The 16,889-nt window shown below is 36.6% G+C and overlaps 1 protein-coding gene across 12 annotated transcripts in view; it reads right to left on the reverse strand.

The window, feature by feature from the left end:
* FSIP1 (fibrous sheath interacting protein 1) overlaps positions 1 to 16,889 on the reverse strand; it is a 194,253-nt gene that overhangs the window by 168,237 nt on the left and 9,127 nt on the right. For 11 of the 12 annotated variants that reach the window (XR_012022514.1, XR_012022511.1, XR_012022510.1 and 8 more), the window contains exons 3-5: positions 13,553 to 13,730; positions 8,196 to 8,350; positions 6,762 to 6,855 (exon numbers count right to left, since the gene is read on the reverse strand). Coding sequence is in view for 2 of the 12 variants with exons in the window: in XM_072808612.1 (XP_072664713.1) it covers positions 6,762 to 6,855; positions 8,196 to 8,350; positions 13,553 to 13,730 (427 nt within the window). In the remaining 10 variants the exon portion in view is untranslated. The remainder of the gene's footprint in view (positions 1 to 6,761; positions 6,856 to 8,195; positions 8,351 to 13,552; positions 13,731 to 16,889) is intronic. The other variant, XR_012022517.1, reaches the window with a different exon arrangement.

Below are 16,889 nucleotides of genomic sequence, written 5' to 3' on the forward strand. Positions count from 1 at the left end.
AATTAATAAAATAGCATCTATAAGCTCTAAGTTTATTTTTTTAAATATATATTTACTTATTATTTATGATAGACAGAGAGAGAGAGGCAGAGACACAGGAGGAGGGAGAAGCAGGCTCCATGACAGGAGCCTGACGTGGGACTCGATCCCCGGACTCCAGGATCGTGCCCTGGGCCAAAGGCAGGCGCTAAACCGCTGAGCCACCCAGGGATCCCCTATAAGCTCTAAGTTTAGAGGTGCTTTGCAGTCTTTTTTCTTAAGTAGTATACTCACTGTTAAACATGAACTCTCAAAGAGAAAAACAGGCTTGAGAAAAGCACGTTATTGAAAAAAACTTTTTTTTTTAAGATTTTACCTATCTATTCATGAGAGAGAGAGAGAGAGAGGCAGAGACACAGGCAGAGGGAGAGGCAGGCTCCATGCAGGGAGCCTGACATGGGACTCGATCCTAGGACTCGATCCCAGGACTCCAGGATCACACCCTGACCTGAAGACAGACACCCAACTGCTGGGCCACCCAGGCATCCTGCAAAAAACTTTTTGAAGAAGACAACATACCTGCCCTAATAAAGTGTATTACAAAGCTATAATAATTTTTTAAAAGTGCAATACTGATATCAGCACAGACAGAAATATTAATGGAAGAGAACAGAAAATTTGGAAAAAGACCCAATTAGTGGATGATAAAGTTAGCATTCAAATAAGTGAGGAAATGATAGATTATCCAATAAAAGATACTGAGATAACTAGTATTAAAATCAAAGACAAATGGAGACTGGGGCACCTGGGTGGTTTAGTGGGTTAAGTGGCCAACTTTTGATATTGGCTTAAGTCATGACCTCAGGGTCCTGAGATGGAGTGCTGGGTCAGGCTCCACACTCAGTGGAGAGTCTGCTTGAGATTCTCTTTTTCTATCCCGCCTTCCCCCACTCATGTCATCTCTCTCTCTAAAATTTAAAAAAAAAAAAAAAAAGTTGCCTGGATAGCTCAGTGGGTTAAGCATCTGCCTTCAGCTCAGGTTATGATCCAAGGGTCCTGGGATTGAGTCCTGCATCAGGCTTCCTTGCTCGGCAGGGAATCTGCTTCTCTCTCTGCCCTTCCTCCCTGCTCATGATCTCTCTCTCTCTCTCAAATAAATAAAATATTTTTAAAAATGTTTTTAATTAAACTAAAAATCATGTGAGCAGACAAAACCAGTTCAGTCATACAAACAAAACTCAATTTAGCTTCTTTTGCAAGGCTAACTTGACCTGGGTCATCTCTTGCTTATGCCTCTTGAATTCATAAGCAAAACTTCAGTGTTTTCCAAAATTGATATGAAGTAACTGTTCTACTTTATAACAAAATACCCCTGAGCCTCATTCCATGTTTCAGTTTTAGCGTTCCCAGTTTGTAAGCTGCCTTTTTGATGTGTGCACAATAAACTTTTACTAATTACTATTTTGGTGATTCACTTGTTTTATTTCTGTTATTTGTGATCTCTTGATGCTAGCTGACAAACTGTGGGGAAGAAAACAAATCAATTCTCTATTGCATATATCACAAGAAAATTAGTTCCAAGTAGATTAATATTTTAATTTTTTTCAAAAAATAACTATACTAAAGGAAGACATGGGTACTTTTTTTTTTTTTTTTAATTTATGATAGTTGCACAGAGAGAGAGAGAGGCAGAGACACAGGCAGAGGGAGAAGCAGGCTCCATGCACCGGGAGCCCGACGTGGGACTCGATCCCGGGTCTCCAGGATCGCGCCCTGGGCCAAAGGCAGGCGCTAAACCGCTGCGCCACCCAGGGATCCCGGGTACATTTTTATATCATCTTATATTGAAAAAGATCTTTTTCAGCAGAGCAGCAATCAATGAAAAAAGTAAAGAAATAACTGATTTAGCTAAATAAAAAATATTAAGTTTGGGAGAGCAAGAAATACCACAAAACTAAATATAAGTTAGGAAAAAATGTTTTTAGTATTTGATAATAGTTAAAGAATTAGTACCCTTAATATGTAAAGTAGTCCCTCAAACCAATAAAAATGAGCACCTCATTTTTTAAAAGAACAAATTATTCACAAAATGGCTAAAAGAACAAATATTCAACGTCCTTAATTATCACAGTTACAAGTTATGACTCCATTTTAAATAAGTGAAGCTAGGGACGCCTGGGTGGCTCAGCAGTTAAGCATCTGCCTCCAGCTCAGGGCATGATCTCGGAGTCCCAGGATCGAGTCCCAGGATCGAGTCCCACATCAGGCTCCCTGCAGGGAGCCTGCTTCTCCCTCTGCCTGTGTCTCTGCCTCTCTCTGTCTCTGTGTCTCTCATGAATAAATAAATAAAATATTTAAAAATAAATATATATATGTGAAGTCATAAAACAATTATTAAATCCACTGATATTGTGGGTATAGGAAAACAATTCTCAAATAAAATACTTGAGGGGGTTCTAAATTGATATAACCTTTTCAAAAGTCAATATAGATAAAATTCTTTAAAATGTCAAGCCCTTTGATGGAGTAATTTCTCTTCAAAGATATACTCATTTCCTGTATCTAGTGTCACAAACCAACACAAACTTGGTCACTGAAAACAACAAAAATTTATTCTCTCACAGTTCTATAAGTCATTAGTCCAAAATCAAGGTTTCAAGTAGGGCCATACTCCCTCTGGGGGCTATCAATGAAATTTCATTCCTTGCCTCCTCCAATTTCTGGTGGCTGCCAGCATTCCTTGGCTCAAGGCCACATCATTCCAATCTCTGCCTCCTTCTTCACATGGCCTTCTCTTCTGTGTGCCTCTTCTCCCTCTGCCTCTCTTTTATGGGCATACATATGATGGCATTTAGAGCCCTCCTCCATATTCCAGAATTATCTCCTCATCTTAAAACCCTTAACTTACTCACATCTGCAAAGACCCTTTTTCCAAATAAGGTAAAATTGACAGTTTCTAGGGATTTGATGTGCACATCTCTTGGGAGGCCATTTTTTCAACCGGTTTTCCACCTAATTTTTCAATTACCAAAGAAGGTCACAATAGAATAATTAACCCAAGGATGTTACAGCATTATGTACAACTGGAAAAAAAATGAAAAACAAAGAAAATAACCTAAATAGTTAACAGCAGAATATTAGTTAAATAAATTATGGTACATCTATGTAAGGAATCATTAAAAATAATGCTGACAGAGCATAAGGAATATAGTCAATGATACTTTAATAGTGATATATCAGGACAGATGGTAGCTGTACTTGTGAAGAGAGCATAACGTATAAACTTGTTGAATGACTGTCATACACCTGAAACTAATGTAGCCTTGTGTGTCAACTATACTCACATTTTTCAAATTTTTTAAAATGCTGATGTAAACCGTACCAGTTATCTATTGCTACATGCAAAAGTCACCTAAAATGTAGTGCCATACAGTAATAATTACTGCAGGCAAGATCTACCAATGGATGCTAACAGTAGTGGACAAAAGTTTGAGGAGAAACAATATATTTACATAACCTTAAAGTATCTTGCCCGAGACATGTATAAATTATAAAAGGAAAATTAGTAACTTTCCAATAGAGAAACCTGGCAGACACCAACTTAACCAAGTTTTCAAGGTTACCATCGCCAGTAAGATGAGGCGTTAACTCATGACACCCTGCACATGACTGAGTGAGAGCCCATAACTGCTGGAGTATTCTTGCCAAAATGCATCAAGGGAAAGCTTCACACAAACATAAATTAAATGATATTTTACAAAATGGCTGACCAGTACTTTCCAAATGTGTCGAGATCATAAAAAACAGGGAAAGACTGAGAAATTATAACAAATTAGAAGAGACTAGGAAAATATGATAACCAAGGGTAAAATGGGATCCTGGGTTGGATACTAGAAAAGAAAAAAGGACATTAGTGGGAAAACTGGTGAGATTTTAAGAAGGCCCTAGATTAATTTAAATTTAATTAACAGTATTATACCAACATTAACTTCTTAGTGCTGATCATTGCAAAGTCCACCATTGAACAACACAGAAGTTAGGGATGCTGACTCCCCAGGTAGTCGAAAATCTGTGTGTAACATTTTTGATTCCCCAAAAACTTTACTAGTGGTCTGTTAACTAGAAGCCTTACCAAGAATGTAAACAGTTGATAAACATATTTTGTATTAAGTATTATATACTTAAATTTAAGTATTGTATTCTTAAATAGAGTACGCTGGAGAAAAACGTTGTTAAGAAAATCATAAGGGGGTGCCTGGATGGCTCAGGCAGTTAAGTTTCTGACTCTTGGTTTTTGTCAGGTCATGACCTCAGGGTTGTGAGATCAAGCCCTGCATTAGGTTCCATGCTCAGCACAGAGTGTGCTTCTGATTCTCTCTCCCTCTCCCTCCCTCTAGTGGCTCTCTCTCTCAAATAAGTAATAAATAAATCTTTAAAAAAAGAAAGAAAAGCATAAAGAAGAGACAGTGCATTACAGCATTGAAGGGTAAAAAAATCCGCGTGTAAGTGGGCCCATGAAGTTCAAATCCATGTCATTCAATGACCAACCATGCTATGGTTATACAAGTTGCTAACATTAGGGGAAACTGAATAATGTCCAAGGTTGCCCCTTCATCCACATGTCGGCATGTTAGTTTCCAAGGGCTACTGTCACCAATAACTATGGAATGGGTGGCTAAAAACATGTCTGGAAGTTAGACACCTGAAATCAAGATATCAACAAGGCCATGCTCCTCTGAAGTCTCTAGGGAAGAATCCTTCCATGCCTCTCCCTAGCTTCTGGTGGCTCCCAGCAATCCTTGGCATCCCTTGGCTTGTAACTGCATCGTCTCATCATTGCCTCTACCTTCACGTGACCTTCTTCCCTGTGTCATTGTGTCTCTGTGTCTCTCTGTGTTTTCTCCTCTTCTCCTCTCATAAGAAGACCAAACATTAGATTTAGGGCCCACCTAATCTACTGTGGCCTCATCTTAATTAACCACATCTGCAAAGATGCGATTTCTGAATAAGGCCACTTTCTGAGGCTCCAGGTAGATATGAATTCTAGTGGGACACTACTGAACTCACTACAGGTGGGAATCGGCCAGCATCACCCCCTCTGTGCAGCCCCTCCATATGGCTAGTTTGGACTTGCTCCTGGCAGGGCAGCCTCAGGGTAGTCTGACCCCTTCCAGGATGACTCACTTTCCTCCAAGGGAGCCTTCTAAGAAGAGAAGCAGAAACTGCCAGTCTATTTTAATGGCTAAGGCTGGAAATGGCATAGGATTGCTTCTGCTGCATTCTATCGGTCAAAGTAGTCCCAGCCCAGCCCAGACTGAAAATACAGGAAGAAACTAACCCTGTCCCTCAGTGAGGACTGGAATGAACATACATAGAAGGAGGGAACAGATGGAATCAGTTCCAAACATCTTGGAAACAAACCACCACACAGCGCTGCTCTTGCTGACAGCTAAAGGTACTTATGACATACAAATTAATAGAAAACAGATTACAAAACACCATATATATAATTTGATCTCTATTTTTTTAATATATATGGATATTTACATAAAACAGTCTCAAAAGATAAAGAGAAAACAAAAATAACAATAATGATTATCTCTGCAAGAGTTGAAGTGATTTTTTTTCTTCCTGTTTACCAATATTTTCGAATACAGATTACACATGTGTTATTTCAATAATAGAAGTATACAGTAAATGATTTATGATTTTAACAGGCAAATAGTTTTTTGTGTTTTAATTAGGTTATATGAATTGTAAATTTGTAAATCTATCAAGGAAAAACTCAGAAAGACTCTTTAAAAAAAAAAGTCCTTAGTCATAGAAAGGGCAACCCAGATAGGCACCCACCTTCTTGGGGAGAAACATTTCATGCATTCCAAACCCAAATCCTTCAGGCCCTAGCAGCTTCTGAGCTCTCAATGCTGGGTCTAGGAAGAAAGAAACCTAAAGGAATTTTGCTCATATCAAAGCTTGTGCTAAACAGCTGCAGGAATCTGAGTAGAACCCTGAGACGTTCACTTTCCAAAAGACAGATGGCTCCCAGGATTCTCAGAGAAATCAGAGGCCCTTGCTCAGAGCTGGTCTTACCCCTGAGCAATACTGATAACCACTTATGCGATGGAGGTTAAAGGATTTCCAAAGTGTCCTGCCAAAACATATCAAACTGCTTCCCAACCCCTAAAATTTTCACCACTATGTAAGTTAAAGATTACATGATTCCAAAATACTCCTGCAGATGAAGAAGGAGGAAGAGAAGATAAAGGAGGAGGACGAGGAGGAGGAGGAGGAAAAGAAGAATCATAAAGATATGTAAACACAAGGTTGGAAAGTAGAAACATGCACAGTTAATTGGCTGGTGTCAAAAGCAAGACTAAAAGAGAACAGGAAATAGGACAAATCAGTAATGGGTTTTTATTTAAACGGGTTGCAGAAGCCTGAGAGGGACACTCATGGGAGGATTCTAGGGAGTTAGGAGACTGTCTGCATAGACTGGGTGTCTAGAGGCAACTAAGAGGCATAAAAAGTAAAGACAAAGACACACTTTGTCTCTCTCCCAACTTTTCAATGCCCTGTTCCCCACATTCCTTGAGCAGATACAAACCCTAGAAGCCTCTGAAATTTACACGCAGAATACTTCCATATAATCTGATCTAATGTGATCATTTCCCCTAAAGTACTTTAGGCTCCGAGAAAAAGAAAAAATAGCTGAACTGGGAATTTTACTTTAATCCAAATAGTCTATGACTCTGAGATAAAAAACAAAGACAAATTTAACTCACTGGCAGTTCCTTCTGATGCAGCAGTCAAAGCTAGAAACTTTTTTGTATTTTCCATCTCCTCGTTATTTTGCAATGCTTCACTATTTTTTGCAGACTAATAAAAGAGAAACAAGTTTAAACATGGGGAAAAAAGACAACTATATTCATCGATATGTTTTAAAATTCCAACATGGATTCCAAATTGTGTACACACAAGCAAGAAGGTCATTTTTATTATTTTAATTAGGAAATCTATTAGTATTCCTGTTCCCACAAAATCCTAGGAATAAGTGTTCCCAAATAGAGTTGGAATGTATGTCTATTAAAACATAATAATTATCTTGCTTAAATCCTCTTCAGCTTCTGTTTAATATTTCTATAACTAGTGAGTAACCTAGAGGTACATCATCAATTACAGTTTCAGACATCTCAAGATTGATAATGTATTTCATTATGGGTCCAGTTACAATTCCTGTTTCCAAACAAGTAAAAATTTGCTTTGAGATGCAGTAAGAGTAAATGATAGACTTTTTCTGCTAAGATTTACACAAATAATTTCTCTAGTTTAAAGCACTGCATTTTGTATGGTGCTTTCTTTCTACCCTGTGATCTTCCTGGGAATCTTGCAAAAATGTATTCTAATTACTTCATTATTAATTCATATTATTGTCTAGGAAGTTTCCTGGAAGTCAATCAACTGATCAAGCAGGACTTTATCGAAAACAATCAATCTATTATTGCAATATTCCTTACTTTAAAAGTGCTCTCCTTTAAGGGGCAAAGTTCATATATGAGAAAGGCTATACATCAAGTCAGTGCAAACATCTGGTCAACTTCCACCTCTCAATACTACAGAGAATAAAAGGTCTGAGAAGGCCAAGGAAAGTTAACGGAGCATCAGAAATGTATTAAGATAGATGCAAATACAGCATGGTCACAGACCATAAGCAGTTTACAGTTTCTAAGAGTTCCTGACCAGCATATGAAACAGTGAACTCCTCACTACTTGGTCACAGAAGTTAACTCAAACAATAATGGTAACCAGGGGTTAAATGTTTGTATATTTATGTATTTATCTCCAAACTGTAAGCTTGCTGAAGAGAAAGCAGACATACATACTCAATATACACAGGTGCCACATTACTTTCTATTCCAGAGATAGAGGAACCCCAGCCTGACACTGGGAATAGAGATCTATTGCACTGTGGAAAACGAACATGCCAAACCAGTGCCTAAAACCTGGAATGCTGCAAGGTTACCTTGTCCAGTTCCAGAAAACTATCTACCTCCAGAAAACTGTCCTTATATGGGCATATACACACCACTGTCCTACTTCCTCCACAAAATAAATCAGTAAGGGCAGACCATGCTGATATGACCATGGTCCACACATTTCTTATTCATCTTGGAGGAAACTGTTTCTTCCATTTTAGTATATGGTTGGACAATTCTTACCTTAAGTTCTTCCCACAGCTTTATTCTCATGTCTAGACCTTGCTTCTTAATTTCTTTTTCTCTATATTGTCTCTTCACCAATATCTTATCAAGCCTCTTCATCTTCTGAATAGCATCTTGAAGTTGAGAATCTAATTCTTTTAATTCAGGTTCATCTATATTGTTTGAAAGTAGGAATGAGCTTAAAGTTTAGTACAACCATAAAGTTTTGTTTTGTGTTTACTATTTGTTCTTTCATTCAACACATGTTTATAGCTCATCAGAATAAGTAACATTGGTGTCATGTATCTTGATTTACAAAGTGCTTTCACATATATTTTTTTTCCTATAATTATTGAACAACCCCATGAAATAGACATTTATCTCTGTTTTATGGTTGAAATAACTGGGTCTTTTCTTTTTTCCCTTTTTAATTTTTTTTATTTGAGCATAATTGACACACAATGTTACATTAGTTTCAGGTGTACAACATAGTGATTCAAAACTCTATAACATGCTATGCTCACTACAAGTATATCTACTATCCGTCACCATACAATGCTATTACAATACTGTTGACTGAAAAAAAAAAACACCATTAACTGAATTCCCTATTTTATTCTCATGATTTACTAATTGCATAGCTGGAAGCCTGTAATCTCTCACCCCTCTTCACTCATTTTGCCCATCCCCACTAATCCCTTTCTTTCTGACAACTATCACTTTGTTCTCTGAATGTATAGGTCTGCTTCTGCTTTTTTTTTATTTATTCATTTTTGTTTTTTAGATTCCACATATAAGTGAAATCATATGGTATTTGTCTTTCTCAGTCTGACTTATTTTAATTAGCATAATACCCTCTAGGTCCGTCCACACTGTCACAAATGACAAGATCTCATCTTTTTATGGTTGCCTAATAATCCATTGTGTGTGTGTGTGTGTGTGTGTGTGTGTGTGTAAATATATACCACATGGACACTTGAACTGCTTCCATATCTTGGCTATTATAAATAATACAATAATCATAGTGATGTGTATATCTTTTCAAATTAGTGTTTTCATTTCCTTTTGGTAATTCCAGTAGTGGAATTCCTGGGTAATATGGTATTTCTATTTTTAATTTTTTGAGAAACCTCTTTACTGTTTTCACAGTGTCTGTACCAATTCATATTCCTACCAACAGTTCACAAGGGTTCCTTTTTCTCCACATTCTTGCTAACATTGGAAATAACCAAATCCTTTCTTTTTTTTTTTTTTAAAGATTTTATTTACTTATTCATGAGAGACAGTGAGAGAGAGACAGAGATACAGGCAGAGGGAGAAGCAGGCTCCCCATGGGGAGCCCGATGTGGGACTTGATCCCAGGACCCCAGGATCACAACCTGAGCCGAACGAAGGCAGATGCTCAACCACTGAGCCACTTAGGTCTCCCACGTCCTTTCAAACAGCTAAAAAATTATGGTATTGAACTTAGAAGTGGGTCTCATCTAGTTTTCAATCCCAAAATATTTCTCCTTCATTCTGCTATACCTTCTATTATTCACAACTAAAAAATAAGGAATAAGACAAAGACTCTATACTCAAGCTGCTTCAGACTAAAAGAGAGGCAGGTAGCTCTTTGTGAAACAGCAGTAAAATGTAGCATATCCAGACACCAAGTGGTTCCAACATACAAAAACAAATTCAGGAAAGTACTCCATGTAACTGGATACCTTTTATCTATGCCCTTCTCATCTGTTTTATTTTCTTGAAGTGCCTAAAAATGGATAATTGGTAGTAACTTATTTGAAATGAAGGACTCTTTAGAACTTTTTTTTTTAAAGATTTTATTTATTTATTCAAGAGAGACACAGAGAGAGAGAGAGAGAGAGAGGCAGAGACACAGGCAGAGGGAGAAGCCGACTCCATGCAGGGAGCTGGATGTGGGACTCGATCCTAGGTCTCCAGGATCATGTCCTGGACTGAAGGTGGCGCTAAACCGCTGAGCCACCGGGGCTGCCCTCTTTAGAACTTTCTTCCCTCAAGTTTTAACTTATGATTAATGATAATAGTAAGGAATAGCAGCTAACATTTATGGAGTTATCTGATAGGCACAGTGTTAAGTACTTTATAGGTATTATCCCATTTATTCCTAATCATAATCCTGTGAAGCAGTGTAAGTACTATGTCCATTTTGGGATGCCTGTGTGGCTCAGCAGTTGGGTGTCTGCCTTCGGCTCAGGGCGTGATCCCAGGATCCCAGATCAAGTACCACATAGAGGAGCCCGCTTCTCCCGCTGCCTGTGTCTCTGTCTCTCTCTGTGTGTGTCTCTTATGAATAAATAAATAAATAAATCTTTAAAAAAATTATTGTCTCCATTTTACAAATTAGTAAACTGAGGCTAATTTGTAATGAACTACATATATGTCCAAGATGATATAACGAGTAAATGGCAGAGTCAGTTTCCACCCTGATCTGATTTGACACCCAAAACTCTCTACCTCCAGGAGATACATCCTCTGTGAAGTCTGATGAAAGATGACGATCTGGCAATGAGCATAAATGCTCAAATACTAAAGTCTCAGCCATTCCAGGTTAGATCATTAGGAATGGCATATTATGCTAAGAAAGGTCACATTTTGCAACTTTTTAAAATCCAAAGAGTCCAGTGTGTTTCTCCATAATGTATATCACTTCCTCTTAAGAAAAAGGTGATATTTCCAAAAGGGAATGAGATTATCCAAAAAAGAATACTAATCTTATTAATAAGGAGGCTCTGCAAACCTTAATGCTAACTTATTTCAAATATAACAATTTTTAGTTCTAGTTCCCAACTACCACCCTAGCACTCTTGGGCTCCATAGACATAGGTGGTCTATATGACAGGAACTCATGCATGAAGAAACTCATACAGTTCTGAAACAGTATAAAACAAGTAGGGTGTAAACTGGGCAACAGCAGAACGCCTGGGATGGTTCAGTGGGTGGGACATCTGACTCTCGATTTTGGCTCATGTCATGATCTCAGAGTCGTGAGATCGAATCCAGGAGTCAGTCTCTGTGCTCAGCACAGAGTCTGTTTGTCCCTCTCTGTCTGCTCTTCTCCTTACTTAGGCCCACACACCTGTGCTCTGTCTAAAATAAATAAATGAAAAAATAAAATAAAATAAAATAAATAAAATAAAATAAAATAAAATAAAATAAAATATAAAATAAATAAATGAGATCTTTAAACTGGGCCAACAGCTAATCTCAATTATAATGCCTCATGTCCTGAACACTGTAATCCTGAGTTACCTGGCCCAATCTTGAGAGCTAACCTGATCCCAAACATACTCTAAGTCAGTAGTTCCCTTTATAGCCTTAAAATTTTTTGAGAACCCAAAGTAACTTTTGTTTATGCTATACCTATTGACAATTACCATGTGAGAAATCAAAACTGAAAAATTAAGATTTATTTATTCATTTTAAAACAACAAATATGTTATTAGTAATCACATGTTAACATAAATAAAGCACCTTATGATAAATAACTATATATCCCAAAAAATTACTAAGAAGAATGGCATTATTTTAAATATTTAATATGTAGCTTAACACAAGACAGCTGGATTCTTCTATCTGCTTGTACAATCTATTGCAGTCTCTTATTTCAGTTAGAGCAAAGAAGAAAATTTGGCCTCATAAAGACATGTACTTGAAAAGGGGAGGAGAAATGTAATAACCTTCTCAGATAATTGTTGATATCCTTCTTTGATACTACATCAAAAATCAGTAAGAGGGAGGTAGTTTCTTAAAAAATAGTTGTAATGTGAAATCTGTAACCATACCAGCAAGCTTTTTGTATTTGTTCTATTAAAATCCATGCATCTATCTTTCATGCTGAATGGATCTTTTACCCTGCCTTGGTCATTTGGAAAACAGTGGTTCACTGAATTATTCAATGTGTTGAAATATAAACACACTTCAGTAGACAATATTTTTTAAAATCACACTGGTTAATATTGTCATCAAATTGTATTAGAAAAGTCTAAGTATTGGAAAGCTGTCAATCCCACAATGGCATATACAAGTTTTCCAAAAATCTAATTTTCACTTGAAAGCCCAAATTTTATCATTGACCAAAGATACTGTCAATTATTTTCCTTGAAGTAACAGGCTCATTTCATTTTAAAAAATAATGGCTGTCAAATATCCAAGTCTGATTGATAATAGTTTGTCTGTCATTCTTTCACATAAGAATGGTGTTCCATTAAAAAATGGCCAGTTCAGGCTCATGGCGTACAGGGTTGGGCGCAGGCACCCCAACCGGCACTGCAGGCCAAAAAAAAAAAAAGGTGGCCAGTTCAGTTCTCACCATAAACTATCATACAACCAGTTTCTCAACACAAACTTCACATTTTGGTTAACAGCAGAATTGCTTTATATATATGTAGATATATATATATATACATATATATACATATATATATGCTAAGGTGGTAGTTGGGAACTAGAACTAAAAATTGTTATATTTGAAATAAGTTAGCATTTATATATATATATATATATATATATATATATATATATATATCTCCCATTTACCTCACAGGCAATTATAAAGATTTATATTTGAAAATCAAGACTTAATAAGATTAGTAATTAGTAATTTTTACCCTTCCATCAAGGGTGTTCTTGAGTGACAGTAGCTATTTCTTTCTTCTGCTAGAGCCTGGTCTTGAAGATCACAATGACTACTAGTACAATGTATTACATTGCCTTTATTCATGCCGAAGCACCACTAAGTTTACTCACCATTGCTTTTGTACAATCATTGCAAATGTCCATTCGGTAGGCAAAAAGGCAAATAGCACTATTTCAGTCTTATAATGAATTCTATTACTGATATATCAGTATTATGATAAAAGTAGTTTTAACTCTGCAAAATCCCTATAAGGGTCTCAGCAATCCCCCAGGGCTCTGCAGACCACATTTTGAGAAATGCTGTTCTAATTCACTCTGACTAGTATTAATGTAATAACCAAGAAGAAAAGGGAATCTTTTAAGATCCAAAAGTTATTAAGATCAAATGGGATTATCCCTAAGAAGGCATTTATAAATTACAGGCTACATTTTATTGCATTATTTAGTCATCAAAAAGATCAATAAATCATGTCATAAAATACAGAAATATTTCCTACTTGATTAACATAAATGACAATTTTATGAAATGACAAATTGTATTATTTTTCTAAGTGTTTTTAAGGATTCGATATTATTCTAAACAAAAACTGGTGCTCAAAAAGGTATGCCTCTTTTTTAAACTAATATCTCTATTTAGCTGATAAAAAACATATGTAACTCTAATATGTTATCATATCTGTTATTGTCATTAGCCAATCACCTAGTGATGATCCTACCTGAACATTCAGAGGCTGTCTGATGTTGAACAAAGTTCAGATCTTCATCTGACTCTTCCTCCACCATTTTTGGTTTCTCATTTTCCCCTTTATCATCATTATTGTTTCTACTTTCCTCTGCATTACTGCTGTCTGAGTTGCTCTCTTTACCAAAGTTCAACTTGATTGCAGTATCAATCTAAAAATTATTTCCCAAGAAATCGCTTTCATAAATAATGTATTCTTTAAAACTTTACATTTCTAGACTAGTTTAATGCTAATGTAAGTATATGAGAGAACATATATACATAGACTAGCGTTAGGCTATTCTAGAAATGTTATACTTTTTAATTAAATATAATTGAACAACACAAATTTGGTAACATTTTGAATCAAAGAGATATGCCACATTTTCCAGCAATTTCCAGCAATAACAGAAGGGTCCAGAATCAATCCCAAAAAGAAGCACTCCCTGCCAGCTCTGGAGATGAGGCATGATAGTGCCTGCTCCCCGACCTTACACTCGGACGGAGAGTCAAAGGTCTAGAGCTATGCTGTCCCATACAATGGCCACTAGCCACACGTGGCTATTGAAGAGTTGAAAAGTGAAGAGTCTGAATTAAGATATGCTTCTAATGAGATTCTTAAAGTCAGAACCATGTGCTTTGGTGATTATTTTTACGCTATTCACAGTTTTTCTGTTTCATTTTGGTTTCTCTTTCTATTTTAGCAATGCTTATTTTGAAAACACCAGTTTGGGGCAGCTGTATTTTCCTGAAAGAGAACAAGAAAAGACATCCTTGGCTGTATCAGGAAAAAAAAAAAAAAAGCAGGGATCATAATGCCCTGAGAGCTGTGAGTGGCAGTGAGAGCCAGTCACAGTGGAAGTAAAAACAGCACAAGGGAGGGGCAAAACCTCAGAGACCTCAGAGAAAGAAGGAGAATCAGCCCCTTCTGGGAGGAATACTTTTTCCCTCCCAAAGGAGGAATCCAGCCCTTGGAGGGTTTTATGTTCTCTATGCATTCACGTGGCCAACTCTTGGCCACTGTAATCTGTGCCCCTAGTGAATCTCCAGGACAGAAAGTGGGTGGTGTGGAGAATTAAACTGCCAGAGAAACAGGACTACATGTGAGCATCTCTGTTCACCTGGACCAGGACATAAGTCCCAGTGGAACAAAGCTAAGTCAGTGATATAATAATCAGAGGCAACATTTACTGAGGAATTACTACTGGGCAGGCCTGTATTAAGGACTTTACACACTCTGCCCCTCATTTACTCTTCACAATGATGCTATGTATTGGCATCACTACCCTGATTTAACAAAGAAGAAAATACATCCAGTATTGAATGAAACCAGAGGAGGCCTAATTTATAAACAGGCAAAACAATGCCTCCTCTATGTAATCTTGGAGGTGTTAAAAACGGTTCCCTGTTCAAAAACACACTTCTGTGAAAGGCCGGGTTAAACCCTTAAATTCCGTAATACCCAGTAAATCCTTAAGGCTATATAGTTCTGTGAAAATGCTGAAATTGCTGGAAAAGATCACATGAGCCCTGTCGGTTATTTATATCTTGGCATAAATGAATTTGGCCAACTTTTCCCAGAGAATGGTTTTTATATAGGGGAATATAGAATATATAAAACGCTTAACTAGGGGCACCTGGGTGGCTCAGATGGTTGGGCTTCTGCCTTTGGCTCAGGTCATGATCTTAGGGTCCTGGGATGGAGCCCCATATCAGCAGGGAGTCTTTCTCCCTCTCTCTCTGTTTCTCTCCCTGCTTGTGTGTGTTCTCTCTCTCTCTCAAATGAATAAATTTAAGAAAAACATAACTAGATATTAGCAATATATTTGGATAGTACATTTCAGGACACAAAAAGACCTTTCACATACATCATCCCATATGATCCTAACTCTTAGAATGAGCAGGAAGCAATAAAGCAGCAAGATGAAACTGGAGAACAAAAGGCAAACTTTGCCCATTTTATAATTTCACCCATACTTCCCCACTCCATTGGCACCAACCATCTTTAGTTTATTTGAAAATAAACTAAAAAGAGCTTCCAGAAATTAAAGATGTATCACTAAAGGTAAAAATTTAGTTGAATACCTGTATTCAACTAAAGGTAAAGGTAAGAAAGATAAAAGAGTAGATTTGACATAGTATAAGAAAGAATTCAAAAATGTTTTAAATATATGTTAAAATTTCCCCAGGATGGACCACAGAGAAAGAAATGAATAGGAAATATTAAAAAGAATATAAGAGACATAAAGGATAGAGGGAAAGTTTCAACACACATTTAATGACTTTCAGGATGACTCAAAAGGGAAAAAAGGAGGCAAAATTAGAAACGTTTGAAAAACACATGTTGAGAATGGCTGAGAATTTTCCAAAATAAACAAAACACACAAATCTTCAGATTAAAGAAGTTCTGGTCTCCAGAACGATAAGGTAATAAATCCATACACAGGTGAGTAACAGTAGATACCAAAGACAAAGAGAAAAAAATTAAAGCAACCAGGGAAAAATATCTAAATTAGACAACCCACACTGGAATGAATATCAAATTTACAAAACCTTCTCATTGGCAACAACAGAGGCTAAGTGCAAAAAAAACGTGAAACATGAGACTATAACACTTTCAGAAGAAAACATAAGAGAAAATCTTTGAAATCCTGGCTTAGACAAAGAGTTCTTGGATGCAAGAAAAAAACACAAGCCTCAAAAAATTTTTGACAAATTGCAGTTAATAAAATTTAAAATGTTTGCTCCTCAAAAGACATAGTTAAAAGAATGAAAAGTCAAGCTATAAACTAGGAAAAAATATTTGCACATCATATATCTGACACAAGATGATTCTATCTAGGATATAGAAAGAACTCTCAAAAGTTAACAATAAGAAAAAAAAATACAATTTTAAGAGTTATGCGAAAAACAATGAACACACACTTTCCAAAAGAGATTATGTGGATTACAAATAAGCACATGAAAACACATTCATCAATATTAGTCACCAGGGAAAGATGAGTTAAAATGACAATGAGATACTACTATATACCTATTGGAATAGCTTTTTTAAAAAACTAACAATATCAACTTGTGGTGAGGATGCAAAGCAGCTGGAATGCTCATTTTTCTCACGAGAATAGAAAAGTTTTGCACCTTCTTATAGTTAAACATACACTTACCATACAACCCAGCAATCAACTGCTAAGTATTTATCCAAGAAAAATAAAAACCTCCTCCCCCTCCCTCCCCAAATAATTCAGTATATAACTATTAATAGCAGCTTTATTCATAATCATCAAGACCTGCAAAAAATCCAAATGTTTCTTAACATGTGAATGGATAAACAA

This window comes from Canis lupus, chromosome 32 (genome assembly GCF_048164855.1).
Source record: "Canis lupus baileyi chromosome 32, mCanLup2.hap1, whole genome shotgun sequence".
NCBI classification, from domain to species: domain Eukaryota; kingdom Metazoa; phylum Chordata; class Mammalia; order Carnivora; family Canidae; genus Canis; species Canis lupus.